Source organism: Spea bombifrons, chromosome 6 (genome assembly GCF_027358695.1).
Source record: "Spea bombifrons isolate aSpeBom1 chromosome 6, aSpeBom1.2.pri, whole genome shotgun sequence".
Lineage (NCBI taxonomy): Eukaryota > Metazoa > Chordata > Amphibia > Anura > Pelobatidae > Spea > Spea bombifrons.
In genome coordinates this window covers 9445500-9473063 of record NC_071092.1, presented here as the reverse complement: position 1 = coordinate 9473063, position 27564 = coordinate 9445500, and the positions used below count along the sequence as shown (strand labels likewise).

The window sequence follows — 27564 nt, the reverse complement described above, 5'->3', positions numbered from 1 at the left end:
TACATCACAGTAGTCTGACTTCTTACAAACACTTCAAGTCCCCTTTAAACTAATAGACCTTCAAGCAAACAGCCCTTCTGTGATGTGAGAAACCGATAAGCGGCCAGAGCAGAGCAGTGCAGAGGGAACACATTAAGATGCCCTGTTTTGAACAAAAAACTACAGAAAAACTACATTTATTTACTATATATACCAAAGTAGTACTTAGAAAGTTGTGGGGGGGAAACTTCTAGGTAGAATTGCACCTTTAATGAATGGGAAATGGGAAGCTGGAGAAGTAGAGACCATTTTATAATCTTATTAAGTGTTCTTGGTTTGGATAATCAGTTATCATTCTCGGCTGTAGGGAGGGAATCCTACCACCCCTTAAACGGTGTTAAGTGTTTTGATTCATGGCTTAGATTTTCTCTAATGGGTGAAAGAATTGGGCTGAAGCAACTGACCCCAATTAGTGCTTAGTTAGCAATTAACGTATGTCGCCTTGCAGATACACACATTTCATGCTAGATAAATATTTCCTATTTAGATAGTCACAGAGTGCACATAATTATTAAAATGTGCGAACAGTACCAGAAAAGAGCTGGGTTCTTATACATGGACTTTATAAATAGCTTGAATGTAGTAGCCCAGATTTTGTCCATCTTCCGACCACAGGGGGAGGGGTACGTGGGGCTGAATATGCTGGAGTGAAAATTAGTTTACTTGTTGACCCCATTGCGGGCAGCTCTATTTAACGGCTCATTGGTGTTTTTGTAACTTCTATTAATATGCAAATAGATCCGACATAGTCAATGTTACTATTACTAAAGTATAGAACAATGACATAAAATGTGTATATACATGAGTATCTGTATAACTATAAATAGCATGTAGGAGGAAAAAAGAATGATATAATTCTGGTAAAGAACTTCCAACTCTGATACGAACAGTGAGAGGTTATACTTGTGAGCGTCCTTTGAGCAATATCCGTTTGATTTTTCAAGAAAATCAATTTACCGTATTATGTTATTATCTATTTTTCATGAATGGGGCCCACATTGATCTTTGCTGGTCTGTGACCCTGTGGCACAGTTGGTTTTTTTCCACGTTGTGTCGTGATGTCTTACATGAAGCTCCGCTCAGCGTTTGGTCGGTGTGCCTCATAATGTATGTTTCACAGGGCCTGGTGATGACAGACTATGTATTAAATGTTAGAATTTAAAGTGAGCTGACAGCTACCTACCCTGATATGCAAAGTTTTATATTCAGGTGCTACTAGTGGTACTGGATTATATATATATGTACACATACTATATAGACAACAGTATTGGGACACCTGACCTTATCACCAACAGGGAGCCGAGACGCCCTGCTCGCAATCTCCATTCCAGTTCATCCCAAAGGTGTTGGATGGGGTTGAGGTCAGGACTCTGTGAGGGCCGGTCAAGTTCTTCCACACCAAACACATCCCACCATGTCTTTATGGATCTTGCTTTGTGCGCTGGAGCAGTCATGCTGGAATAGAAAAGGGTCTTCCCCAAACTGCTCCCACAAAGCTGGAAGCATAGAATTGTCCAATATGTCTTATTATGCACATACAAATGTCCTAGAACCCCAGAAAACCCTTCTTAAAAGTTCCTGTGTTGTTTTTGTGTGATTAAACCTTTTGTGAGCGTGTATTTGCTTAACAGGCTAGATAGCAAAGTTAGTGGAACAGCTCCTTTAAAATGTATTGTGGTATATTGATGTTGTTGTTGCGGTTGCAATCTGTTTTTTTTTTCTGGCCACAGATAGGTTTTTATATTCCGGATGTGTATGTGTTTCTGCCTAAGTAAACAAATATTATATTTTATTCTATGTTGACCCACCATTTAATTCCACATACTGCTAGAATGTGTGTATTATCTCTATCTCGCAGCACATGGAGGTCACTGGGGTCTAATTATAAATCCTGGGTGTAAGGCAGCTAATGTTGGGGCGACGAGCAGAGAAAGTGGCAGATAAGACAAGACCAAGGACTGTGTGAGTCTTTACATCAGGAAAGACAGGCAGCCTAGACAGACTGAATGGTTCTTATCTGCCATCAAATTCTATGTTTCTTTGTTTCCATTCAATTCGTTGCTGTGGTGATTGTTCCGCATTTAGAACTTTGGCACAGAATCGCTCCTTTTCTAAACAATAAACATTTTCTCGGAGTGTGTCACCATATAGTGTCCTGGAGTATGTTACCATATACTGTCCTGGAGTATGTCACCATATACTGTTCTGAAGTGTGTCACCATATACTGTCCTGAAGTGTGTCACCATATACTGTCCTGGAGTATGTCACCATATACTGTCCTGAAGTGTGTCATCATATACTTTCCTGGAGTATGTCACCATATACTGTCCTGGAGTATGTTACCATATAGTGTCCTGGAGTATGTCACCATATAGTGTGCTGAAGTGTGTCACCATATACTGTTCTGAAGTGTGTCACCATATACTGTCCTGAAGTGTGTCACCATAAACTGTCCTGGAGTATGTCACCATATACTGTCCTGGAGTATGTCACCATATACTGTCCTGGATTATGTCACCATATACTGTCCTGGAGTAGGTCACCATATACTGTCCTGGAGTATGTCACCATATACTGTCCTGGAGTATGTCACCATATAGTGTCCTGGATTATCTCACCATATACTGTCCTGGAGTAGGTCACCATATACTGTCCTGGAGTATGTCACCATATAGTGTCCTGGATTATGTCACCATATACTGTCCTGGAGTGTGTCACCATATACTGTCCTGGAGTATGTCACCATATACTGTCCTGGAGTATGTCACCATATAGTGTCCTGGATTATGTCACCATATACTGTCCTGGAGTAGGTCACCATATACTGTCCTGGAGTGTGTCACCATATAGTGTCCTGGAGTATGCCACCATATAGTGTCCTGGAGTATGTCACCATATACTGCCCTGGAGTATGTCACCATATAGTGTGCTGAAGTGTGTCACCAGCCATGGTGTGTCATCATATAGTGTCCTGGAGTGTGTCACCATATACTGTCCTGGAGTGTGTCACCATATAGTGTCCTGGATTATGTCACCATATAGTGTCCTGGATTGTGTCACCATATAGTGTCCTGGATTATGTCACCATATAGTGCCCTGGAGTATGTCACCATATACTGTCCTGGAGTGTGTCACCATATAGTGTCCTGGAGTGTGTCACCATATACTGTCCTGGAGTATGTCACCATATACTGTCCTGGAGTGTGTCACCATATACTGTCCTGGAGTGTGTCACCATATACTGTCCTGGAGTGTGTCACCATATACTGTCCTGGAGTGTGTCACCATATACTGTCCTGGAGTATGTCACCATATAGTGTGCTGTGGTGCCCTCTGCCCGGCAGATCATACGTTGCTCTTGTGCATAGAATGTCTTGCTGGTGTTGCTTCTACTCTATGGTTTATCTTCCTGCATAGCCCTCGATTTTATCATATACATGTTCAATGTTAACTAACAGAATTTAACAGCATATAAGAACTATTTATTATATAGTCTGTCCATTTTTCCTTAACTCAGACCTTAATCAGTCCTTCGGCCATACGCCTGTTTTTGATCCCCTCACTGCTTTTACCGCTTCTGCTGCTTGTATCTCACATGTACAACGGTGTCACGGTGTATATTTTGTGTCAGACACAGTGCGATGGTGTCCTCTGTGTCACACCGCACACATACAGATGCTGTTTGTGGGGAATACATTGTTCATTTCCTTGCTGTTAGAGCAAATTGGTTTGTAATTAGATTTATATACCAGATAATCTCATTTACATATCCAATTAATTCGTCTTGTTTTAATTTGCTAGGGTTGAATTTATATTAGTACTTAAAATAAGACTTAAATTATAAAGGACTCTGATTTCCCTTGTATGAAATTTGTTGCAGTTGTTTTGTTTTGCGAGGCCTCATTATCTGCACAGACATCTTGTTGCACAATATCACCCACCACAGGGTTATAGACAGAGACATCGATGATAGAGACCCAGCTCCAGAGGGCCAGAGCAGCAGAAACAATAGAGAACCTACTACAGCGTTATAGAGAGACACGGGTGATACGGTGTTGTCCGTATTCTATCCTAAATCAGGACATTCTTGTCTCATTGTAGCCTGACATTTTTTCCTACTGGACCAAACTATTTGGATCAACAATATGCATTTTGTCCTAGGTCACCCAGCCTTCACCCCCGTCTCTACATCAGTGTTGCCCTAATGTCAAGTGGATAGGGACACAAGTACCACATTTTACGTTGGACCAGACAGTAATAAATCCTTAGTATGTAACACAATTTGATCTATGGGATTTTTAACCAGACAGGTGCCCATGGGCCTCGGTTGGACAGTGCCACCCTATATTAACCCCTTAAGACAATGGGCGGTCCCTAAACCCATTGAAAACAATGCATTTTGAGCCCGTGCATGTAGGGCTTTGTCATTAAGGGGTTAATCCCCACCTTGACTCCCTTCTGCATGCAACTTCTTCAGCTTTTGTCTCACCCTTCCATTCTACTCTTACCCTTGAACTATGATTTGTCTGTAACCCATGGTCTCTGTCCCCATGCCTTCTTGTGCTTTTGAATAAACACAGCTTGTTATACTGTATCTTACATTTCCAGTTTTCCCACCGTGCGCGTGCCGCTTCCACATCAAAACAACGTGTCCCCAAGGTAGCAGAGACATCACAGCCCCAAAGGTGCAATTATACCGTGTTTATTCCACCCCTGGGTAGGGAGTGAAAGCTGCCCCCACAACTCTTGACACTTCTGCTAAGTGTTGCATCAGCTTCTCTGCTAAACCTTTACCCTAGGGGCATCACGCAGAGCACATCCACAATTTCACGTAGACCAGGTCACTGTGCAGAGCTCCACACACCTGCACAGAATATTGCGCAACACATGGCTCAGATCCTATTACACAGCAGAACATGGCTCTGCGTATTTGATCGAGCGGAGCATCTTACAAGCGGGAAGCTCTTCAAGCTTTTTTTTCATTATTATCTGTAAATACGCATACATAAAATATTAAGGATTCAAAGTTATAAAGAGACGCATTAATGGGAACGCTGTGTCTCTATTTCTTTTAATTAATTATTATTAGTTTCAGGAACACATCACACTGGCCACATCAGAACATTGATATGATATTATTGTCTGCTTCAACAAAGGCATAGTTGTGACCGGCGAACGAGATTAATTCTGAGGTTATAGGAGATACCCGCCATCTTTTTATTTACTATCAGGAAATCCCATCTATATTTCTAGTTTGAAATATGTTAAAAAATGGAAGCAGTACCCTCTAGAATTTTAAATATTATTATTAAAATATTATTTAAATATTATTATATTATTATTAAATATTTGGAAGTCTGGAATGTCTCTCTGAGGATCTGGGTTTATTGCCAGGCATTTTAGTAATTTGCAGGGTGAGGTCAATGATCCTTTTTAAAATGTGGACATGTTGCTTTACTTTGTGCATCTAATCATGCCACCCCAACCCAGCACTGGTGGTACCCAGCTCCTATATGGAGAAGGAGGTGTAGAGCTCCAGGTCACCCATCCTGGGAAGTTCCTGGGCACCAATATTTGACATTCACACCCTATCCAAATGTCCTGGCCTTTATTTTCTGTGTAAGTCCTGTTATTTATGCCACTTCCACATCAGAACAACATGTCCCCGAGGTAGCGTCGTTGGCAGTGCTCTTAATCCGTAATATGAGGAGCAAGGCAGCGCCAGTTTCTCAATCGTCTTCTTTAACCCCTGCCAGCCAGTATATTCTCTTCTCGGGTGATCAGAGGTGCATGAATCAGTGTCTTTTTTTATAAGATCTGTGCTCATTAAAGAGTCACCTGTGCACATACGAGGACAAACAGAAATGCGTACCTGTGGGAGTACGTGAGGATTTTGAAACTGTCTCACATGGCGATGAAGCTGTCTCCTGCTGTTTTTTTCTCCAGCTGATTTCTGACATTTCTCATCTTAAAATATCATTCTCATGCCACCCAACATTACCTGAGTGCCCTCTGCTCATCCAATATGTCTCTTTGCATCATAATGCACCATGTGACAGTCAGCGTTCACCAGTTGGCGTCTTCCTTCTCTTTATGTTTTTATGTAGCATTTGTTATTAGTACCACATGCATTCATTGTTACTTGTGGTACCCTGTTTTATTTATGTCACTTCTTTTCATTCGCTATCACCGTCGCCTGGTATATCTCTGCACCTCTTGCTGTGCCAACCATTATTACTCCGTCAATCATGGAATCCTGTGTGATACATGCAGCGTTGTGTGATATAACGGTCCGCCTGTGTCGCTCACTGACGTCCTTTGTTTCTTTATAGATGAGCTCACTCTGCAAGGCCCGGTCTTCACGCAGGAACCAGCAAATCTCATCTTCCCTCTGGACTCAGAGGACCGAACGCTACGGCTGGTCTGCGAAGTGCAAGGGCATCCGAAACCTGTAACCCGGTGAGTACAGAGCCCGTCACAAGGCACATAAAGAAGTATTTCTGTACCTGACTCTACCTAGCTCTGTCGGTACAGAGAAACGCTCCAAGCTTTTATATTGTAAATGAATTATTTAGCTGCTAAAACCTGTGCCTAAAAGCGAATACAGCTTTTTGTGATAACGCTTGGACACAGTGTGCATAGCAGGGTCAGCAGGTAACCAGAAGAAGAAAAACAAAAACATTCTGCTGGCATACCGCTTTCTCTACGTTCCCTGCAGCACCGTCCCTGCTATTCGCTTCCTGCTGCACATATATGCTGTAGACTCTGTCTCTCTCTCTACTTCATCCATGTTCCGTGGTGCGTGTTCCTTGGTGCGTGTTCGTTGGTGCGTGTTCCTTGGTGGACGTTCCTTGGTGCACGTTCCTTGGTGCACGTCCCTTGGTGCATGTTCCTTGGTGCATGTTCCTTGGTGGACGTTCCTTGGTGCACGTTCCTTGGTGCACGTCCCTTGGTGCATGTTCCTTGGTGCATGTTCCTTGGTGCATGTTCCGTGGTGCATGTTCCGTGGTGCATGTTCCTTGGTGCACGTTCCTTGATGCACACTTGTTCTGTGCACCATTCCTGTTCGAGCTGCACTCCGCTATTGGCTTCTTTTTGGTCTCCTCTTCCTACTCATTCCCTGATACACTTCATGCTATACAATCATCCCGTGCTCTCCTGGCTACATGTTCTCTACTGCACATTGTCTGCTGTAAACTACCTGCGGCCCATTCCTGGCTATTATCACGATGATTTCTGCTCACTTGCTGCTGCTCATTTACTACTACTACTACATGTTCAACATTTTCATCTCTTTATGCTCTTTTCATGCTTTTACATCATCTGCTATATGGTTCTTGATCTGCCGTGTACACTGCCTGCTGCATGTCTCTCTTCTACATTTCTCAATTCCCATTCCACCCATTCCCATTCCACTGTTGATGATCTCCAACATTTGTTCTTCAGATGGAGAGTAAATGGGACTCTCTTGGATGAAGCCCAGGATTACAGGTACAGGGTTCTAGACAGAAGTTTGTCCATCAATCCTCCAGATCGGACCCACGATGTTGGGACATTTCAGTGTGAAGCCACCAACTCAATAGGGACCATCCTCAGCCGGGAAGCCTCCCTTCAGTTTGCTTGTGAGTTCTCTGTTATATGCACACAGACACAGAAAAATATGTTACACTGTTCACATTAGTACAGCTTTATGTACAATCCAAGCCTTTGTGAATCTCTTAGCAATGTTTGCCTGTACCACCTCCACTGGAATGCTATTCCATATGGTTACTACCCTTTCTTTAAATTAGTATTTTATCACGTTACTCTTAAGTCTTCCACCCTCTAACTTCAAATGTTGCCTTATATTTTTCATATATTAGAAGTGATACCCTCTTTATTTAATCCATTCATATATTTAAAGGTTATGATCATATCTCCCCAATCTCTTCTCTCCTCTAATGTACATTTCTACGTAAATCTTTGCTTTATATAGAGATCCATAAAATCATTTTATTTTCTAATTATGTTTATACCATTATCACCTTGTGTCCTGTTGGATAACATGTAGCCAGTGGTATAAACTAATTTCAGTCACTATTTATGGCACAAAACATTATTTTAACATATTAACCTGTTATACATAGAAAATGTTATCGTTTCCCTCGATCCTCGACACTTTTTTCTGTGATTTCCTCACCCTCTATATGCGTGTCTCGTCCAGTCTTTTTATTGTTATTTATTTTTCTCTTTGTTCACCCTTAATTTCTTTCTATTCTATTTTTTTTCTCTTTACCATTATTCCCTGTATTTTTCCTCCCAATTGCAGGGGTTGCTAGGAGACTTTTCGTTAATGAGTTAATGATAATTTTCTGCCTTGAACCCCCACAACCCTCTCTGGACTGGTACTAATTAAATAATCAGCATGTTATTGTGTTCGGGTCAATTAATTAAGAAAATATTTGCCACAGTGACAATCAAATTAAATCACTGCATAAGTTAACATCAACAAATCAGACGAGGAGGACCTAATCACCCCGAAGATCTCCAGCGGTGACATGGGTTCCAGCAGTGCTATAGTTATCATATACACGGCCCGGTGACACCGAACGCAGGACATGGAGAGGGACACATGTCGCACCGCATGGTGCAAAGAGAAAACGGCCGACAGCTGGGGAAACCGGGACCGACAGACAGACAGTGTAAAACAGGGCTCTGACGAGACAGTAAGAGAAGAAACAGAGAACTATCTTGTGAGAGCTCATTTGTTCTAATTAACTAGAACTCTGGAAAAAAATCAAAATAAAGGTCAGACTGGGAGACCGTATCTTCATCTTGTTACTTCTTAAATTACGATTATATCTCATTAGAATCATGTGCCTCATTGAAGGATTATTAGCCAGGTCAATGATTCGTATTGGCCCCTTATCTACCTCATTATGTCTACAGCTTAGACATTGCAACGGATTTATAAAAACCCCTTCTTGTGTTCCTTATCATCTCTCGGTATACCATTTTTCCAATGTAAAAAAATGTAATGAACCATCCTTCCAGCTCCACCAACTCAACAAGCCTTAACACCTTAATCCATAAACCAATGGTTTCCAAAATGTAGAAGCCATTCTATAGAGGACTACAGTCTTCTGGATTCTCAGCAAGCCAAATGTGGACTGTGGTACCATATGGGTGGCTAAGAACCATTAAAACCATATTCTACATGCCATAGTTTAGTCCTTCCTTCCTTACCCCCATCCTGAAGATAGGCCTTTTTCAATATACCACCGAACACCGACTTCAGCGGGGTTCCGGAGTTTACAATTAGATCTATGAAGAGTTTGCCTTCTGCACCTGCTTCATTTAAATGTGATGGTATTGATGGCAAACCGCTTGTGTTGCGGTAACTGATGGAATAACGGCATTTAATAGTTGGAAGAATACGTTAATAGTAGTATATGATTGTCAAAACGTTGGAAGCCGTATCCTAGAAGCCACGAATCCATTCCGATGAAATTGTTTTCCCGGAATTGCTTCTAATTATGGAGGCTTCTAATAAATAGTGAATAGAATAGACATTTAATACTCCCGGGGTGGTTAATGCTTGCATAGATGTCTCCTACCACATGTTTTGTTTCTTTCTTTTAATTCACGTTTTATTGAGTTCTTTTGTAAGAAGTCAAATAAACGAGAATATAAAGGGATTTTTGGAGTGCTTTATGAGGGGATTATATGTTAGAAGTATAACATTAATCTTTGAAAACTATGGACCATTGGGTGTTCATGGTCTAGATCACCAATTATTAACCTCGCCATCGAGGGACACCTACAATTTAGATTTGTAATCTATACCCATATTATCACGATGCCGTAATCCCAAATTCATGGCTCACTGGTGTGCGTCGTGGACAGGTTTTTCCAACCTTGTCTGAATATCTCAAGCAGTTTAGTCTCTCTAAATTTATCACGGAATAAGAAATACGGTTGCTTCGATCTCCCCGATGACCCAATTTATGGAGTTGGAGGAACTTTTAGGTTCTTTTTATATGCCAACACCATTCATCAAGCAGCAAAGACCTGTCCAAATCCTTTGTTACTTACAGAAACGTAATTATCAGTGTGATATATGTGCTGCCTATCCCCTGGGCACCAAAAGGGTTAAATCCTAAGGTTGCATTACGAATCGCTATGTTCTAACAATGGGCAAAAAAAATTATACTCTGGACTAAAACTTTGTCATGCTTACAAAATAGTTTTCCAATTTTGGAATGCCAAATCAGCTGGATTGAGTCTTCCGAATTTCAGTAGGAACTCCTTTGGTTCAGGTGTAAGCTCTTTCTCAGAAAGTCCACGGAATTGGCTTCCATCGTAGGGAGATCTCTTGAAAACACCAAGTCCTTAGTAAATTGACTCTAATATCTGGAAACATGTGCTCCTTTATGCATATGGATAACCTGATAGTTGACACTCCTGAGAACAATGTTTGTGACTGTTCATGCGCTTTTAGATATGGCTGCAGTTGACAGAAGAGTATATGTCGCTAGGGGAAGGTAAAACAGAATATAAACCATTATAGCTAATTACAAAGGAATATCGAGAGTTTTATAGTTCAGTAGGGGATTTTTTGTGCATTTCCTATTTTGTGTTTGCTGCTGGATAACATAATAAGGAATCTAGATGGTGATGATTGTGTCAAACAAACAATGAGGAGGGATTCTAGAAGTCTGGGGTGATCAGGAGCCATGTGGAGGTATGGTAGAGATACCTCATCCGTGAAATCATTAAAACATAGTTGATAAATGCATATTTTTGGATCAGCCTTGATGTTGTCCCACCAGGAGTTTAGGGTTCTTTGGGTTTTGTCCATATTCTGACCATTATCGCAAGTGCTTCATGTATATTTGGTTTTGTCCATCAAGATCCCGGACATATACAGTGCATCAAACATTTTTGTTTGATGGACGTCTGTAAAGTTTTCAGAAGATTCTTGAAGTCAAGTTGCAAAGAAGACCAATACTTGTTTATATTACGGAGAGACATTCCTTATTCATAATCTAGATAGGCGATAACATTTTCGTAGTATAAGGATGAAAGGTTCCAGGATTCCGAGACATTGTCCGTGGTGTATTTTATGGTGACATTAGTGTCTTATTGCTCTCATACCTTCTAATTCTTTTTCCCCCCTGCACATGGTTTTAATCCTGTTTGTGGCCCTTTTTGTAAGTCCACTACTTTTCTTATCAGTTACATGAATACGTATAATGACTAGTGTCAAGGTGCACACATTTTACCATTCAGTGGTTAAAATGCTTTTTGGAACTAGGTGCAAGAAGACAAAATATATTAGGAATACGGAAAAATAAAAGCTATGGCATTCCTATGCAGCTATTAGACAGCATGACCCAAATAGCTCATATATATCAAGGTATTAGAGAAACAATAAGTGTCAAAATCTTTAGAAAATGTTGTTGTTCTGTTGGCTCTATTTATCTAAGAAAAGGAACTTTTAGGTTGTCTTGATATATCAACCCCATTAATCATGTAACAAAAGCCTGTCCGAATCTTATGGGTACACAGGGGAGCCTAATTATCGATCGTTGTGATTTATTTAGCGGCCGGTGAATAGGCTGCACAGAACAACACAATAAATCTGGTTTGTGACCCCGGCGTTGTCTGCGTAACTTTCTTTGTGACATTGGCTCAGCTTTGAGTGGGCTGCTTGAGAAACCAGATACTTCGGAAAGAAGGATGCTGTAGCTTATTACACTATGTACTTAGCAAGCAACGTTCACTCGACAGATCTTTCTGATCCTGGCTTGATAAAGTTCTTTGGACTTGAATGTATTTCTGTGTTCTGGATTCTTGAATGTTTGTATTCAATTTCATAAACGGAATCCATGAAGACAGAAGATGGGTATAGTTGGGCAACAGATGAAGTACAACTTCTGGGCGAGTCTTGAGGTCTATAAGACCCAGAATGTAAACACTGGGGACGGTCCAACGACAGCTGCTAGGTTACTCCTTTGTGTACCTGTTGACATAATGTATTCTAATATAATAAAGAAAAGAGTGATGGCGCTACTGAAATAATTATAACCCAGTAACAATATACAAATCAATAAGCTGCTCAACAAGTGAGTGTAGCGACTCTTTTTCTACATTTATAGAAAAAAAATTATAATAATGATTATAGTAAATAATGGAAAAAAAACTTGGCGTGCCACCGGCAAAATAAATATAATTAATTAGTGTCAAAACACCAAAAAACAGGAAAAAATATATACTAAATTATATAATTGTATGGGTGCGTTTTTAAAGCATCTACTCAATTCTATCCTTAAGTATACATTTTTCCTGTTTTTGGTGTTTTAACACTTAAATATGTTTATTTCACTGCTGGCGCTCCGGGTTTTTTTTTTATATTGTATTCTAAGTTGAAGGCCACATATGAGTCCTTGACTGCCATGTTTTGATGTAAAATTCTCACCGTTTTTTCTCTCCCACAGACCTGGACTCATTCCAGACCATGACGCGCAGTACAGTGTATGTACGAGAGGGGCAAGGGATGGTGCTGCTGTGCGGCCCCCCTGCCCACTCTGGAGGTAATAATCCGTATTTCATTCCTTAATTTTCTCCAATAAAGGTTTATTGATACATCCATTTTCCTGCCATACTGCCGTGCGCATTAATCTTTATACACATCTAATGGTAATACTGTTTGTAAGCCACATTCAGATGTTGACGTATAAGTATGGCACAAATGAAATCACCCTTCTGATCTTTTTTTATGAGAGCCCCAGGTGAACAGTTTCTAAATCCAGAGTAGGCAGCACCACGACTGCAGTTATTAAAGAACTTTCAGGGTCAACCAGTGTCTTACTCTGGATCAAGAAAGTCTTGGTTTGATGGTGGATGGAGACTTCCACTCACGCGTTCCATGTATTTTATGATGGAACGTTAACAAAATTATAATTTGCACCTGTACTCTGAGTGCACGGGACGAGGTCTATTCTTCTTAAACGTTTTAGATTTAAAAACTCTATTACTTACAATTCAGGTGGGTTATGGGTAGTTTGGGACTTTAAGCGGATGCTTTGCTGCTATTGTAAATCTGGTTTGTCTGCTATTCTCCTTCAAAGAGGATCTAATCAAATAAAAAAGCCTTGACATAAATAAAGAGAGACAAAAAAACATATTTTTCTATATATATTCTATATATTGAACTACTAGATGTTCACTAAAGAGCATAAAGAGCACTAAACACTAAGAATCACGCATGGATCTGATTATTGACGGATTTTCCCATCTTATGCAGAACTGGTTTACGCCTGGATCTTCAATGAGTACCCTCCGTTTGTGCAACAGGACAACCGTCGGTTTGTGTCGCAGGTGACCGGCAATCTCTACATTGCGAAAGTCGAACCGTCTGATGCCGGAAATTATACGTGTGTCGTTACCAACACGGTGACTAACACGCGTGAACTGGGACCAAGTACTCCTCTGACTCTTAGGACGGATGGTACGTAGTCAGTGATCACAGAACATCACTAGGATAAGTCAATAATAATACTGCGCAGCACACAGGAGGCAGTGATGTAGTATGGTGTTGAGAGTGCGGTATGACATCAGCAGACTGTAATGCAATATGATATCATCTGATAATAGTAATAACATATGATTTCAGTAGAATACAGCATTTTGTGACACATCAATATAATATTGCCAGGAAACAGTAAGTATTATTGCAGTAGGAGCAACAGTTACCTGCAGGCAGCACTAAACTATATTGATATATGATATAGATATTACCAGAACCAGTCACTAAGTAAGAGAGTATGAGATCACTAGGAGCTGCATGCCGTAGAGAAGTGGTTCTCAACCCGTGTATCCTCAGGACCCACATTTGTCTTTGGTCATTAAGTCGCGACCCAAAAATAACCTCAGAAAAGATGAGGGAGTGGAAAGGCTGCCCGCGGGCTGCAGCAGGAAGAGGGGAGGAGCAATCAGAGAAAAACTTTATTCAGCTCCCACTAGGAGCAGACAGCGACCGCAAATCAATCAAGCAACTTGCTTTGTGGTCGGGGAGTAATACTAAAGTACACGCCGGACCGGAGGCTGCCTGATGGCCCTGATTGCTGCGGCCGCGGTCCTGACAGCCTGCTGCTCGTGGATTGCCGCTGGAATGTGTAAGGCAGCCCCAGGAAAGTGAAATTTTCCCGGTATGCCTCGAGTCCGGCCCTGACCCTCCGCGACCCACTGAAGACAGGGTCGCGACCCACTTTTGGGTCACGACCCATGAGTTGAGAACCAATGCCGTAGTATCATGTGAAATTTGAAGGACTCAGTTGGCAGTTATGCAGTTTGACATCACAAGGACACATTCCGTATGACATCATTGTATACAACATGCAGTAATACAGCACAGCACAACCAAAATAGTGTTTAATACAATATGACATCATCAGGTAGAGCGGTACAGCATCCAGTAAGCACTACAGTATGACATCATAGGGACAAAGAAATGGCACTATAAAAAGTCAACTTTTAAAAAGTTGTTCTCGTCACCATAGCAACAAATAGGATGGTCTAATCAGCTTGTTGTACCAGAATCACTTTTTGTCCATACCCCCCCCCCCAATAATGAACAGGCAATAAGGGCACAGAATATAAACCCCTCAGATACACTGATACAATAAAACATTAGATTATACAATCAGGCTCACATTTCTGGATACAAAACAAGTCATTCTTAGCAATTCTGTTATGCTAAGAATGCATAAAAATGACTTTGGAAATATGGCCCTGACTAGCCATTCTGATTATATGCAAACAACTTGCTTCGAACCATTAAAAAACAGAAACACAATAATAGCGTTTGTTAATAAACATTTTTTGCCTGGAATGCTGTAGTTTTACTGTTCAGCTCGCTGTAAAAAATTATTGCCTTTTTATGTTTTCATTTTATGTTCTTTATAATTTTAGTTTAATATTTCCTGAATAGCACAAGTTAAAAAAGATTTATTTAACATGTTATATTGTCTCATTAGTGTCTGGCAACATCAACTCATTCCATTAGGAGCATCTGTTTAGAAATGAAATTAATATTTCTTGATACATTTGCGGATGCTTTGCTGCGATTGTAAATCTGGTTTGTCTGCTATTCTCCTTCAAAGAGGATCTAATCAAATAAAAAAGCCTTGACATAAATAAAGAGAGACAAAAAATACATATTTTTTTTAAAGAAAAGTGTTTTTTTGTGGTTTTTTTAGCTGTTAGCTATCACTATTTTCTCTCGAAGGACCATTTTTTTCTGAAAACAATTTTAAAACAAATGACGTGAATATTAAAAGAATACATAAAATGAGTATACGCTTAAACGTATTGGAATATATCATGATGGGTATTGTATATATTCTGTAGGAGGAATAAAAGGGGTCACATGTAAAGCAATTATTTTTAGCGTCGGGCTTACTAAATATCAAAATAAGTCAATACAATTATAACTTAAGGACACTTGTTGACTATGCTTCATAGTGACCATCCCTTCTCTGTTATGTCTTTTAGGTGTGATGGGAGAATACGAACCTAAAATTGAGGTGCATTTCCCAGAAACGGTAGCAGCCGCAAAAGGGTCTACTGTGAAGCTGGAGTGTTTCGCTCTGGGGAAGTAAGTACCACCTTGTTAAGAGAAGCCGGTGTATAGTAACCAAACCTCGGCAACATACTGGCCAAGATTTAGCGTTAAGTAGAAGAGGTGGCAGAAGTACGTTTTTCCATAATTAAGACCATGAGGCACCCACATCTTCTCACTAAAACCTTCCCCGAATAACAGGTTGTGTTTACCTCCTTATTACAAAACTGCTTTAATACCTGGTAAGCATACTATCTTAGAAACATAGAATGTGTAGGCAGAGAAGAACCCTTCTGCCCATCGAGTATCCAATTTATGAATACTTTCTTAGTCGCTGGCCTTTTCTTATATCTATTATTTCTATATACTTTCTCTTGATCAAACATCACACAGATAGCTTAGTTTAAGACGTCGGTGGTCCTTTTTGGTGGGATAATATTTAGAGAGTAAACATAATCTTCAATAGCTGAGAGGTCCTTCCATCACGTGTCTCGTCACAAGCGTCGTAATAGTGTTCCTTTTTCTGGATCTCTCCAAGATATAAAAGTATTTTGAATACTGATGCTGTGTGTCATTCCAACTTTCTCTGTCACGCTGTAGCCCGGTCCCAACAATCACTTGGAGGAGAGCCGATGGGAAGCCAATCTCACGTAAAGTTCGCAGGCATCGCTCCAGCGGGGTTCTGGAGATCCCCAATTTTCAGCAAGAGGATGCTGGACCGTATGAGTGCGTTGCTGAGAACACACGTGGGAAGAACATGGTGCGAGGGCAGCTTACATATTTTGGTATGAAGTGAGATACAAAATGTAAAGAATGTTATAAATCGGGGCTATGATATTTCAGAAGACATCTAACCTCGCCATGTTCATCATATGGTGTTCATTTATTCAGCTGCATTTTGTATAATTAAGAAGTCAACTGATTTGGTTATGACCCCGGGCAGTTCCGAGCTGATTTCCATAAGGGAATTAAACACATTTACTGATTAAGAAGCATTCCGCGGTTGGGTGTCAGTGGTTTAAGTGATAAAGAAATCAATGTTATTTTATGACCTTTGACTATTGACTTTCTAGCTCCACCTAATTGGATTCAGAAAATCAACGATGCTCATATTGCAATCGAGGAGAACATTCTGTGGGAATGTAAAGCAAGCGGTAGACCAAAACCTTCCTACGTCTGGCTTAAAAATGGGCAACGTCTGCAGAGCAAAGTAAGGGACAGGGTACACGAGGAACGTGGGGTTCAGTGTACTCATCCTGTAACCTATAATTATTACAAAACCAGGTCGCGTAGAGTATAAATGAAGTGTATGTCTGAAAGTAGAGCTAGATTGTTAGTAGAGAACGAGTTAGATTATTACCTTACTGGCTCTTCTATTGTAAATCATAGGCAGAAGATAATGAGAAAGTAGGATAGGCATGGAAATCTTAAACTGGTCAGGGTGGGATTTGTGATAAACCAGTAGTGAGAAAATAGTTGGTACAGAGGGCGAATAAAACGGTTTAGGGTACATTGAGAAGATCCTTATAGTACATAGTATTTTAAATTGGGTCACATGATATTTGGATGTTTTAAAAGCATTTTAAGCCCAAAAAGCCTTAATGTTCCCCTTTCTTTTGGTCTCTTGTGACTCATTCTGTTTGTCCAAATGTCTTTCATACTTTTGGGACATTTTCACATAATTTTGGAACAGAATGCAAACCCATAGGAACGTCCCATGGCTTTCTATGTTAATTCCAAGCATTTATAGCTAGCACATAATTATATACGAACCTTACTGTTTTTCTTACTTTAATCCTCGTCTTCATCTGTTTTGTAGGGACGGCTTCAGATTGAGCACGGAACCCTCACCATCTCTTCTGTGAATAGCTCAGACTCGGGGATGTATCAGTGTTTGGCTGAAAATAAGCATGGGACCATTTATTCCAGCGCTGAGCTCAGGGTTATAGGTGAGCCTTTTAAAGAATGATATATTTATTTTTATCTACGTGGACAATGGCATGGGCTTATTTCTCTAATACGAAGCTGACCTCCAATAATCAGCTGCATACGGTTCTCCAAATTATAAAGGTAATCTAAATGACGAGAAGAAGAATGTTCATTTATCATGATTAGAACAATGTTAGGTTTTAGGACAAGAGAAATATAGCATGATCTAAAAGCACTGTTTGCAGAATTACCAATACTACTCTTAATGCATTGATTGCTGCAGGGGAACTAGAGAAGGTTATGACATATAAAGATGTATAAGGCTTTTACAGAGCCATTCTCTTGAGCTAAATGAGCCTCAAAGATAGGATGTGCCTTAATCGGATGTCATCTCTGGTACATGGAGTGAGTTTTATATAGATTTACTATAAGCAGCAAAAGTGTTTTCGCCAAGAAGAACCTGATACAGAGATGCCCGTTGTACTGGGTGAAGTGTTTCTCAACATGTAATCATTTAAAATATTATTTGGTGATTAAAGGCGTACTATTAGGTGGTCCATGTTAGGATATGATGTCATAGGCTAAAACTAGACGGTCAGGGGCTCAGTAGTGGTTAATACGAGAAAGGAATTTGAACATACATGGGATAGACAAAAAACGGGCAGACTTTATAGGCTAAATGGTACTTATATGCCATTTACCTCTGTGCTTCTGTGTTTTCCATGTCTCTGTGTTCTTTGTCTCTTCACTCAGCCGTTGGTCCTGACTTCTCCAAAGCGTTTGTAAAGAGAGTGACTTTGGGAAAAGTAGGGGGCACCGTCCTGATTGAGTGCAAACCGAAGGCATCGCCCAAGCCCACCATCACCTGGAGAAAGGGCAGGGAGCTGCTGCGAGAAACTTCCAGGTGAGGACGCCATAGAAAAGAGGGTCAAATATTGGGCCCAACAGGTCCAGGTCAAGGTGTCCTTAAAAATTCCTCCACTAAAAGTAAAAATGGCTGCCATCCTGTCCACTCCCAAAAATGATGGTAATTTAAGGTTTCCAAACTTTGTTGTAACATGAAAAGGACCCTGTTGTGTTTTGGGATAGATTAAGTAGCATTTATATCAATAATAGCAATATAAGATTTAAAATCTGTATTAACAATACATTCTAGGTAGGCTAATTAGAAAATCAAATATATAATCATTGCATTATCTCAGTAGGAGAATGTAAAGCAAACTGCTTTCTGAAATCAATATTTTATTTAACCAAAAATACATAGCGTACTTTTTTACTGACTTGCTTTGTTTCTGGAATGTGTCGGCTTTCATTAAAGCTTGAAAGCGCTAACTCTGCAAATTTTGGGGGGGAAAAAAGGTTAAAGGTAAGTGACTGGGGAGTTTGCAACACGCTTTACAATAGTAAATAATGAGAGCTCTCATTGCAAACAGAAATGCAATAAATCAAAGAGTATACAAACAATACCCAACAAATGTTCGGTATTAAAGCGAGAATGATGTGCCGAAAAATATTCCTGCAAGAGAAGCCATTGCCATTAACCCTTTGCATCTTGGAGGTGCAAACTAGCTTTCCACCAATGCCCAGTGCGTTCCATGGACACAATACACAGACCAGATAAGTTGTTTGGTGGTGAGCCACGTACATCATGTACATTGACCACGTTGCTTACCTGTGTGGCCTCCAATCCAGAATCCCCAGGTGGGACTATGGCAAGGTATGTGGGATTCTGAAGCTTCATATGCATTATTCACACCGTCTATTTGAATTATTATAAAGCAATAAACTGCCGTATTGTGACTTCTAGCAAAGAAGAGCCTCCTGTGAATGGCTAAGATGACAGGCGCATAGTCAATCCATACAACCCCCCAATAAGGCACAGACACCAAAATATGGTGGAAAATTATTTTTAAGTCCACAGCTTTAACAATAATTTACAAAGTCATTGTCATACAAAATATACCATAATAACCCGGCACCACCCAACCCATGACAAAGACCCCCAAATAGGGGTATACCCAGATACCCCTACACCCCCAGGTTCTGAGCCATAGGCCAAGCTCGAAACCTACCACGCCAACATAACAACCAAGAACCTTTCGGTAACTTTTACCACCAAAACCCCCATTCAACTCTCCCAACTTGCCCTTGCCTTATACAACCCAGCTGCTAACAAAAACCACCAATAATTATTGGTGGTTTTTGTTAGCAGCTTCCTCCTGGGGCTTTATTTAGAATACATTGTCATCCAGAGTATTAGCACTAATTATTATATTTTGAAGTTTGCATGTAATTTTAAATTGTTTTTCATATAAAAGAAGTAATCCGGCCTATAATACATTCGAAAAGTGAGGGTAAGGGGTGCCTATAGAAAAAATACATGTTTTGTCTTTGCAAAGGCCCACCTCGTTAAATAACTAATGTTTTGTAGACCTTTGTTATACTATTGTAAACAGGGATTTTTTTTTTTGGAATAAAAATTAGATTTTTTCTATTTAATACGTTTATACTTTGTGCCTGTAATCACCGGTCACACATTTTGCCACTTCTTCTAGGTGATTTTACATTTCCTGCCTTTTACGGTGAATTTAAAGGGGCATTATGAAAAGAACAAGTTTTAGCTTGTTATTGTATTGGACAGAGCCAGTACTCTTTTGTTTTATTTATATATATATATTCCTTTTTTTTTACGCTTTTGGTAACTTGTGACCTCTCTTTGTGCTGGAAGCTGCCGCTCAGACCTCGCGGTCGGACTGCTTCGGCAGATGTTTTACACAGAGGTGACACAAGGCCGTTCGCACACAATGTATCATCAAAGAGACGCAGCTGATGACACTCAAGCTTTCCATTCTCTACAGCAGCTCAGTCAGATTTCAATGGCTTCTTTTAACAGAGTGAAAAAAAAAATAAAGGAAAGAAAAGAACATAAAATGTAGCATTTACATTGATCTAAAACTATCCTGCAATAATTACGGCTGCGATTAAAGTTAAATACCATAAAAGAACACATTTCTGGCTGTGTCCCTTTAAGGAAGAGCATTTATGCCGATCATCTGCCTTCCTCTTTTGACAGACGTCTGCCCGTTCTACTCCCTAAAGAACCTTCCTAAAAAAGTTAGATCTTCAGATCTTTATGGAGTTTGGTACCTCCTGTAATTGCAGTTCCTCTTAAAGATTGCCCATTATGTTCCCAATCTATCCTGTCCTGGTGGAATTTATTATAAATCCCTCCCAACGTCATTCACAGAGCTGATGAAGTCATTTATCACTGTCTGAAGTTGCTTGTTAGGTCTCTTCAATTCATTGCAGTTCAGTGGCTTCTCCTTGAAGTACTGATTTGCAATTTCCATGCTTCTTCTGAAAAATCTTCACTTCCTTCATTTTCTTTCCAATGATCCGGTACACTCTTCAATCCTGTTTTTTTTTTTTTGTACTTACCATCTGCTATTTCATTACCATCTGCTTCATCAGGTTTCTCCTGTTCTCCTAGTCTCTCCCAAGAAATCTTTCCCCAAAACCTCCATCTGCTTGTGTTCAGCACGTAAGCTCAAAGTTTGACATGTTTTCCCGTAGAAGTCTACAGGTTATTTTGCAATTGGAGGAATCAAATTTGTATTGTGGATTTTGAAACACAGGCTAGTTATATTATTTGAAGATGATCGGCTTAATCCGGCACAGATTAGGACAAGTGACTGCTCGTCGATGATGGGTATTAAAAATCCAAAAATGCTGTGAGATTCCATGTTTATTCAACTTTTAACCGATCTTTGGCCATCTCCACCGAGCCTTCCAACTGAGCTACCAGCTCCTGCCCCTCACATACGGAGTTGGACTGGGGTCTGACTACTTTAAATACCCTGACAGCTCCAAACGGCATAACGGCGGTGATCATGCAGCCCAACTCCATTGCTAGAGGTTTAGAGGAACCCTGCCAGACCATGGAAGACATTTGTAATTCTGTATAGAAATAAAATCATGCAGTGTGCTTCTATACATATTAGAGTGATATTCTAGCAGTTACTTTGGATATTATTGGATTGGATTATTGGATATGTTGGTTTTTATGCTATTTATTGTCATTTTTAAATAGTTGCGCAATCGAATTAAAAGTGGAATTTTCTTTTTAAATGTGAATCTTTACCTCCCCAGAATCCTACAAATTCCGAAGATCAATATAATAAATAAACCTATGTGATAGTATTTACGAATTACAAGTAAAAAATATGTAATGAGAGCAGCTATTGTACCTTTCTTTACTAAAACTTTGTTTAATTGCTCCTTTAATTACTTTTTCTAAGCTTTACTGGTTCTAGCTGATTTAGAACGGCCAGGATGTGAATTTTTTATCTTTCTGCTTAACTGATAGAAAACAGGACCTTACCTTTAAACCAAATCATTTTTTTGGGACATTTTATTTGTTTTTTCGGTACAACCTTAGCCATGTTCAGAAGGTTCCCCACTCTGTTTAGCAAGACAAGAACCCCTTTGTTGAAATTGGTTAACCAATAACATTTTCCCAACAACTAATTATCCTCCCAATCGACTTTGTATTATAAATCAAGTAATTCTAAAATAATTACAGTGGTATTTAGTACATCTTCAATCATTTTTCATAGGTTTTTGCAACAACTAAAAAAGTCTATCCAACTTTGCACATTTGTATCTGTTTTTTTTTTTGTATTGGTTTCCAGTGTGGCCAATGCTATAAAAAATAAAACGTACAATGTTTGTGGTGCTTATTTTTCTTTATTCCGATCTTCACAAATGTATCACTGCTAATGTATATGAGCAGCTGATTCATCAATGTCATACTGGACATAAACAGTGATTCATTGCCTCTCAGCTTAAATTTCTCCCCTGCTCTACTTGATTACGTTGTTGTGGTTCAGTTTGTGTGTAGAAGGATGCGACTGTCATTAAGTAGCTTGATTTGTGTTTGATGACCATGTCGGAGCGCACACTGTGAGGATACAAAGCATAATTTATATTAAAAGTTAATTTTCTGCCGTTAAAAGTGTCTGGAATGGTTCCAGGTCCTCATTTGCTTTCCAGTTGTCCACACATCTGTAACTAGGGTGGCTTATGGGCGTCTCCATAGGGAAGGATTTGTAATTATCGTTCCACGTGTTTGCGGAACAAATAACGTGTTAAAAACGAGGCAGGGGAATGAGATATGTTGAATATTGAGAAAAGACACCTAAAGGGGAAGATGGCCAAAAGGAAATACTTATTGCCATGGTGAATAAGAAAGAGAGGAATCAATGTGGGGAAAAAGTATCTGAGAAAAAGAGATTGTTTGAGTAAATGCACCAAATATAACTTCTAGCACAATTTGGCAATGTTAATGTTGCTCGTTGCTCTACACCAAGGGTACGAAATGTCTCCCATTAATACCGTGCTTTTCTGTGCAGGATGCTTTAATGTAGATGTTATATCGCTTACTGTGTATCGCTTACTGTATTCTGTTCTTTCTATTTGTCGTCACAGAGTCTCACTTCTAGATGATGGCAGCTTGAAGATCTCTAACCTAACCAAAGCTGATGCCGGGAGTTACAGTTGCACCGCCAGCAATCACTTTGGCACTGCAAGCAGTACTGGAACACTTGTGGTCAAAGGTGAGAAAGAACCCGTTTTATGAGATGACGCAATCAGTCCCAGAGCTCAGAATTAATTTGGTGACATCTAGAACATCATTGACAACATTTACTCTCCATCTTTTAGAACCCACGCAAGTACTCGTGCCCCCTTCCAGTATGGACGTCACAGTGGGAGAGAGCATTGTCTTGCCTTGCCAAGTGTCACATGACCACTCTCTGGACATCTCCTTTTCCTGGGTCTTTAATGGGCAACTCATTGATTTCCAAAAAGATGGAGAACATTTTGAGCGTGTCGGGGGAGTAAGTATAACTGGAGCAGTGTGGACAAAGACGATGTGGCCCGTCATTAATGTGTGAAATGAGCTTGGCACTACCCTTGTGAATGTGATTAGCCCGGTACTTACACCATTTGAACCATTCTAATGTTACATGCAGCCAGTCACTGACTGTGAAAACAACTGCCTAATGAGTGTAAGGTCAGCCAGTCAATGATCGCGGCAGCTGCTAGCCACTGAGTGTGAGTGCCGCCATCCCACAAGTGTGAGTGTGACCAACCAAGGAGTGTGAGAGCAGCCATCCAACTAGTATGAGAGTAACCAGCATGGAGTATGAGAGCAGCCATCCAACTAATGTGAGTGGGACCAACCAAGGAGTGTGAGAGTAGCCATCCAACTAGTGTGAGAGTAACCAGCAAGCAGTATGGGAGCAGCCATCCAACTAGAGTGAGAGTAACCAGCAAGGAGTATGAGAGCAGCCATCCAACTAGTGTGAGTGGGACCAACCAAGGAGTATGAGAGCAGTCATCCAACTAGTGTGAAAGTAACCAGCAAGGAGTATGAGAGCAGCCATCCAACTAGTGTGAGTGGGACCAACCAAGGAGTATGAGAGCAGCCATCCAACTAGTGTGAGTGGGACCAACCAAGGAGTATGAGAGCAGTCATCCAACTAGTGTGAAAGTAACCAGCAAGGAGTATGAGAGCAGCCATCCAACTAGTGTGAGTGGGACCAACCAAGGAGTATGAGAGCAGCCATCCAACTAGTGTGAGTGGGACCAACCAAGGAGTATGAGAGCAGCCATCCAACTAGTGTGAGTGGAACCAACCAAGGAGTATGAGAGCAGCCATCCAACTAGTGTGAGAGGAACCAGCAAGGAGTATAAGAGCTGCCATCCAACTAGTGTGAGTGGGACCAACCAAGGAGTATGAGAGCAGCCATCCACTGAGCAACTTAAAATTAAGTGATTTGGCTAGTACACTAACAGTGGCATTTTAAGCATATACTGTAGATTTCTTAAATTTAAAACCGTGTCCCTCGTATACCCAAGTATAATTTTCTCCTGTGCTAAATTTTCCTTGAACCTAAATCCTTGTAGATTACCAGCACAGCCTTGTCCTTTCATTGAATACCGTAGACTTCGTTCTGTATACCCCACTCGTTGCGTGATCTTAGACGCTGTTTCACTAGTAAAACCCGATGTTAAAATGACTGGGCGTTCCACCCCCTCCATTCCGTTTCATAAAACTGCTGTCAGCCCATGAACACCATAGAAATTATCTTCCAAAAACATGTACAGTACTTACGGAGACAACCTTAACATCCATCGGTCATTTGTCTGTCTAGAAAAGTTTTGTCTATCCAGCAAATATTAGAAAACTGTTCCATCATTTTTTTGCCTTTATATTAATAATAGTGTGTGTGGTCGACCTTATTTATATGTCACAGAAAGCAGCCTCCTTGGACTAGCGCTTTCCCAATAACTACCTGATCTAAAACGGGATAAATGCAGTTATTAGAAATATTTTCAGAAAATGTGGCTCGGACTTTTCTTGGTGTAGTCTTGATCTAAACATTTTACTCAGCACCTTAAAACAGGAGAGAAAATGGAATTCATCTTTTTTCACAATATGTAGGGGCATTAGCAGGAATGGGCTCTGGCAGCGGTGGGCATCTAAAGAGGACCGGAATCAAATGAATTAAAAAAAAACACCATCAAAGGCAATGATATTGGGGGTTCAGTCACACTGTATGGCCGTATATTGCTTAGCCTGCCACTACTTTAAGGTACCCCGAGTCTGGCGAGTCCTATATCATATTTCATGGCCATGATGCTTACTAAGGAGCTGAATCAGTGGGACTGCTTTGCATTTAAACTCAACAGAGACTCTCAAGCAGTTTGAAGGCCTTCTCTGGACACCATTAATGAGACTCCTGTGTGTCAGGAGGCCGCTCAACCCTACGGTTTGGTCAGAACCTGCCCAAAAAATATACAAAAATAGAGGAGTGTGTGCAACCTAAGAAGCATAACGGTTTCTGGAAAACTTTTGGAGGGATGGCTATGGTTTTATTCTTTTACCATTAGAATCTTTGCCAGTAACTGATCTGGACCCTCCGTCGTGTATACAAAAGCGGACATAATGGCTATATCAAATGTAATGCCGATCAACAAAATCTCTTGACCATGAGAGATGGATATTTCAGCTCAGAAGGAGGAGTGCAGCAAGAAACCACCAACTTCAACCACAACTTGTGTCAACGTTTGTATCACTCACATTATGCCCTATTTATGAGTCTCCACCCGTGGTCTCAAGTACATTTAAACAACTCACAATTTCAAGAGTACTCGGGACAACCTCTCTAACGGATATTTGTGGAGCCAGGTTGCTGCATTCCATTTGACTCAATAGACCTGGATTGAAAGCCTACAATGCATGGGGACCACTAAGGCGATATCCTAAGAAAATAATCAATGTTCTTCCAGGAATACACCAGTTAATAACCGAGTGCTTTTCTACGCGAGCCACGAGCAACTCAACAAGGATTTTCTGCAATCGCTCTGCCCTTAGGAGGATTGACCTTATTTGAACAATTATAATCTCAGAAGACGTTCAATGGGGGATTAGCATTTTTTAATTATGATTTCTATCCAGGTCATTGGCTAACCTAGAACTAGATTGGATTTTTTTTTTTTTTTTAACCTGGATTAATCATATCTTCCAGCTACGTCCACCAGCATTTGAACTCGCCGGATTTGACCTTTAGTATTGTACTAGATCTGTTGCAGAGAACAAATTGCTCCGCTGTCAGTGAACATGATTTCTTCAGCGAGATGGTATTCACTACTGTTAAGACCTAGACGGTCCAAGGTGGTCTCTGGCATGCTGTAGCATCCGTACTATACATTGCGAAATGCTCTAGAAAGGTTACAAAAGAAAGACCAAATATAAACATATTTTTATTGACAAAATGTACAAAAATAATATAATATATTCTAACATTTGGTTGCTCTACGAGGGTGTTGTACCCCATCAGCTGTGGCAAGCGAGAAGATAACAAATAAAATATGTTAAGACACCAGTTTGGTGAACGGCAGTACGTGGAAACACAAGCCTTTAGCAGTAGTGACAGGTTGTTGCCAGATCCGTCCCTCACGCTGTCTGTTTACACAATTAGACTAATATCCTACAAGAAAAACGTGACTTACCAACTTAAATAAAGCAAACGGAGCTCTCAACGTAGCCGTGCGAGTCCCCTGGGTTACGGAAGGTTCTGAGTACCCCCGGTGTTTGGATGCCTGCATTGTGTGCATGAGATGGGATTGACTTTGTGATATTGATAAAGTGTTCACAATAGGAGCTTAGCACTACTACTGTGCGCGTGTAAAGACGGTCTGTCACTTCACTTATATGTTCCTATCTCTGCTTATTAGCAGGACTCGGCGGGCGACTTAATGATCAGAAGTATCCAGCTAAGACATGCTGGAAAATACATCTGCCTGGTCCACACAAGTGTCGACAAGCTCTCTGCAGGAGCGGATCTCATCGTGCGAGGTACTGCTGGGCTGGTCTGTAGCCTAAAATTCCGGTCTGGCCACATGAGGTCAGGGGTATTATAAATAGAGACTAGGCAAATAGATACTTGTAGAGGCACAAAGATTACACCGCTGGTTGTAATTGTGAGCCGGTCAGATGATCACCTTGTGAGCGTACACAACGTACACAACGGAATGACTGTATCTGCAATAATGAGGGATGGTTCACCGGATAGAAAGTTTGCACCCCAGTAGGAGGGCATCATCGTGTTACTGTATCACTTCATGTGCAGATGACAGAGAAGAAGACCGGTGTGTTATCATCATAGATTGTAGCGGGGAAGGTCCTGCATCACTTTGTCATTCCGCAGGACATCTGCTTAATGTGCCGCTACAAGCTAATACTGAGATATACCTAGACATGGTCATACCGGTACACTGTCTTCTACAGATCATGGCTGTTATGAAGTGTCCTTTCTGAATGAAGTGTGTTTTATTGCCATTTTATTATCCTGGAAGATAGGGGAATGTCATTGAGTAGCCTAAATAACACAGCATTTAGTAGGTGGAATGCAATATGTTTTCC

At 40.5% G+C, this 27564-nt stretch overlaps 1 protein-coding gene across 2 annotated transcripts in view; it reads left to right on the top strand.

The window, feature by feature from the left end:
- The window catches only part of LOC128499926 (contactin-4-like), a 101501-nt gene that overhangs the window by 67889 nt on the left and 6048 nt on the right, over positions 1-27564 (top strand). For both annotated transcript variants that reach the window (XM_053468909.1, XM_053468910.1), the window contains exons 3-14: positions 6373-6499; positions 7487-7662; positions 12520-12615; positions 13329-13532; positions 15578-15680; positions 16245-16429; positions 16718-16854; positions 17464-17593; positions 18327-18477; positions 23061-23188; positions 23295-23470; positions 26877-26997. In XM_053468909.1, the coding sequence (XP_053324884.1) occupies positions 6373-6499; positions 7487-7662; positions 12520-12615; positions 13329-13532; positions 15578-15680; positions 16245-16429; positions 16718-16854; positions 17464-17593; positions 18327-18477; positions 23061-23188; positions 23295-23470; positions 26877-26997 (1734 nt within the window). The remainder of the gene's footprint in view (positions 1-6372; positions 6500-7486; positions 7663-12519; positions 12616-13328; positions 13533-15577; positions 15681-16244; positions 16430-16717; positions 16855-17463; positions 17594-18326; positions 18478-23060; positions 23189-23294; positions 23471-26876; positions 26998-27564) is intronic.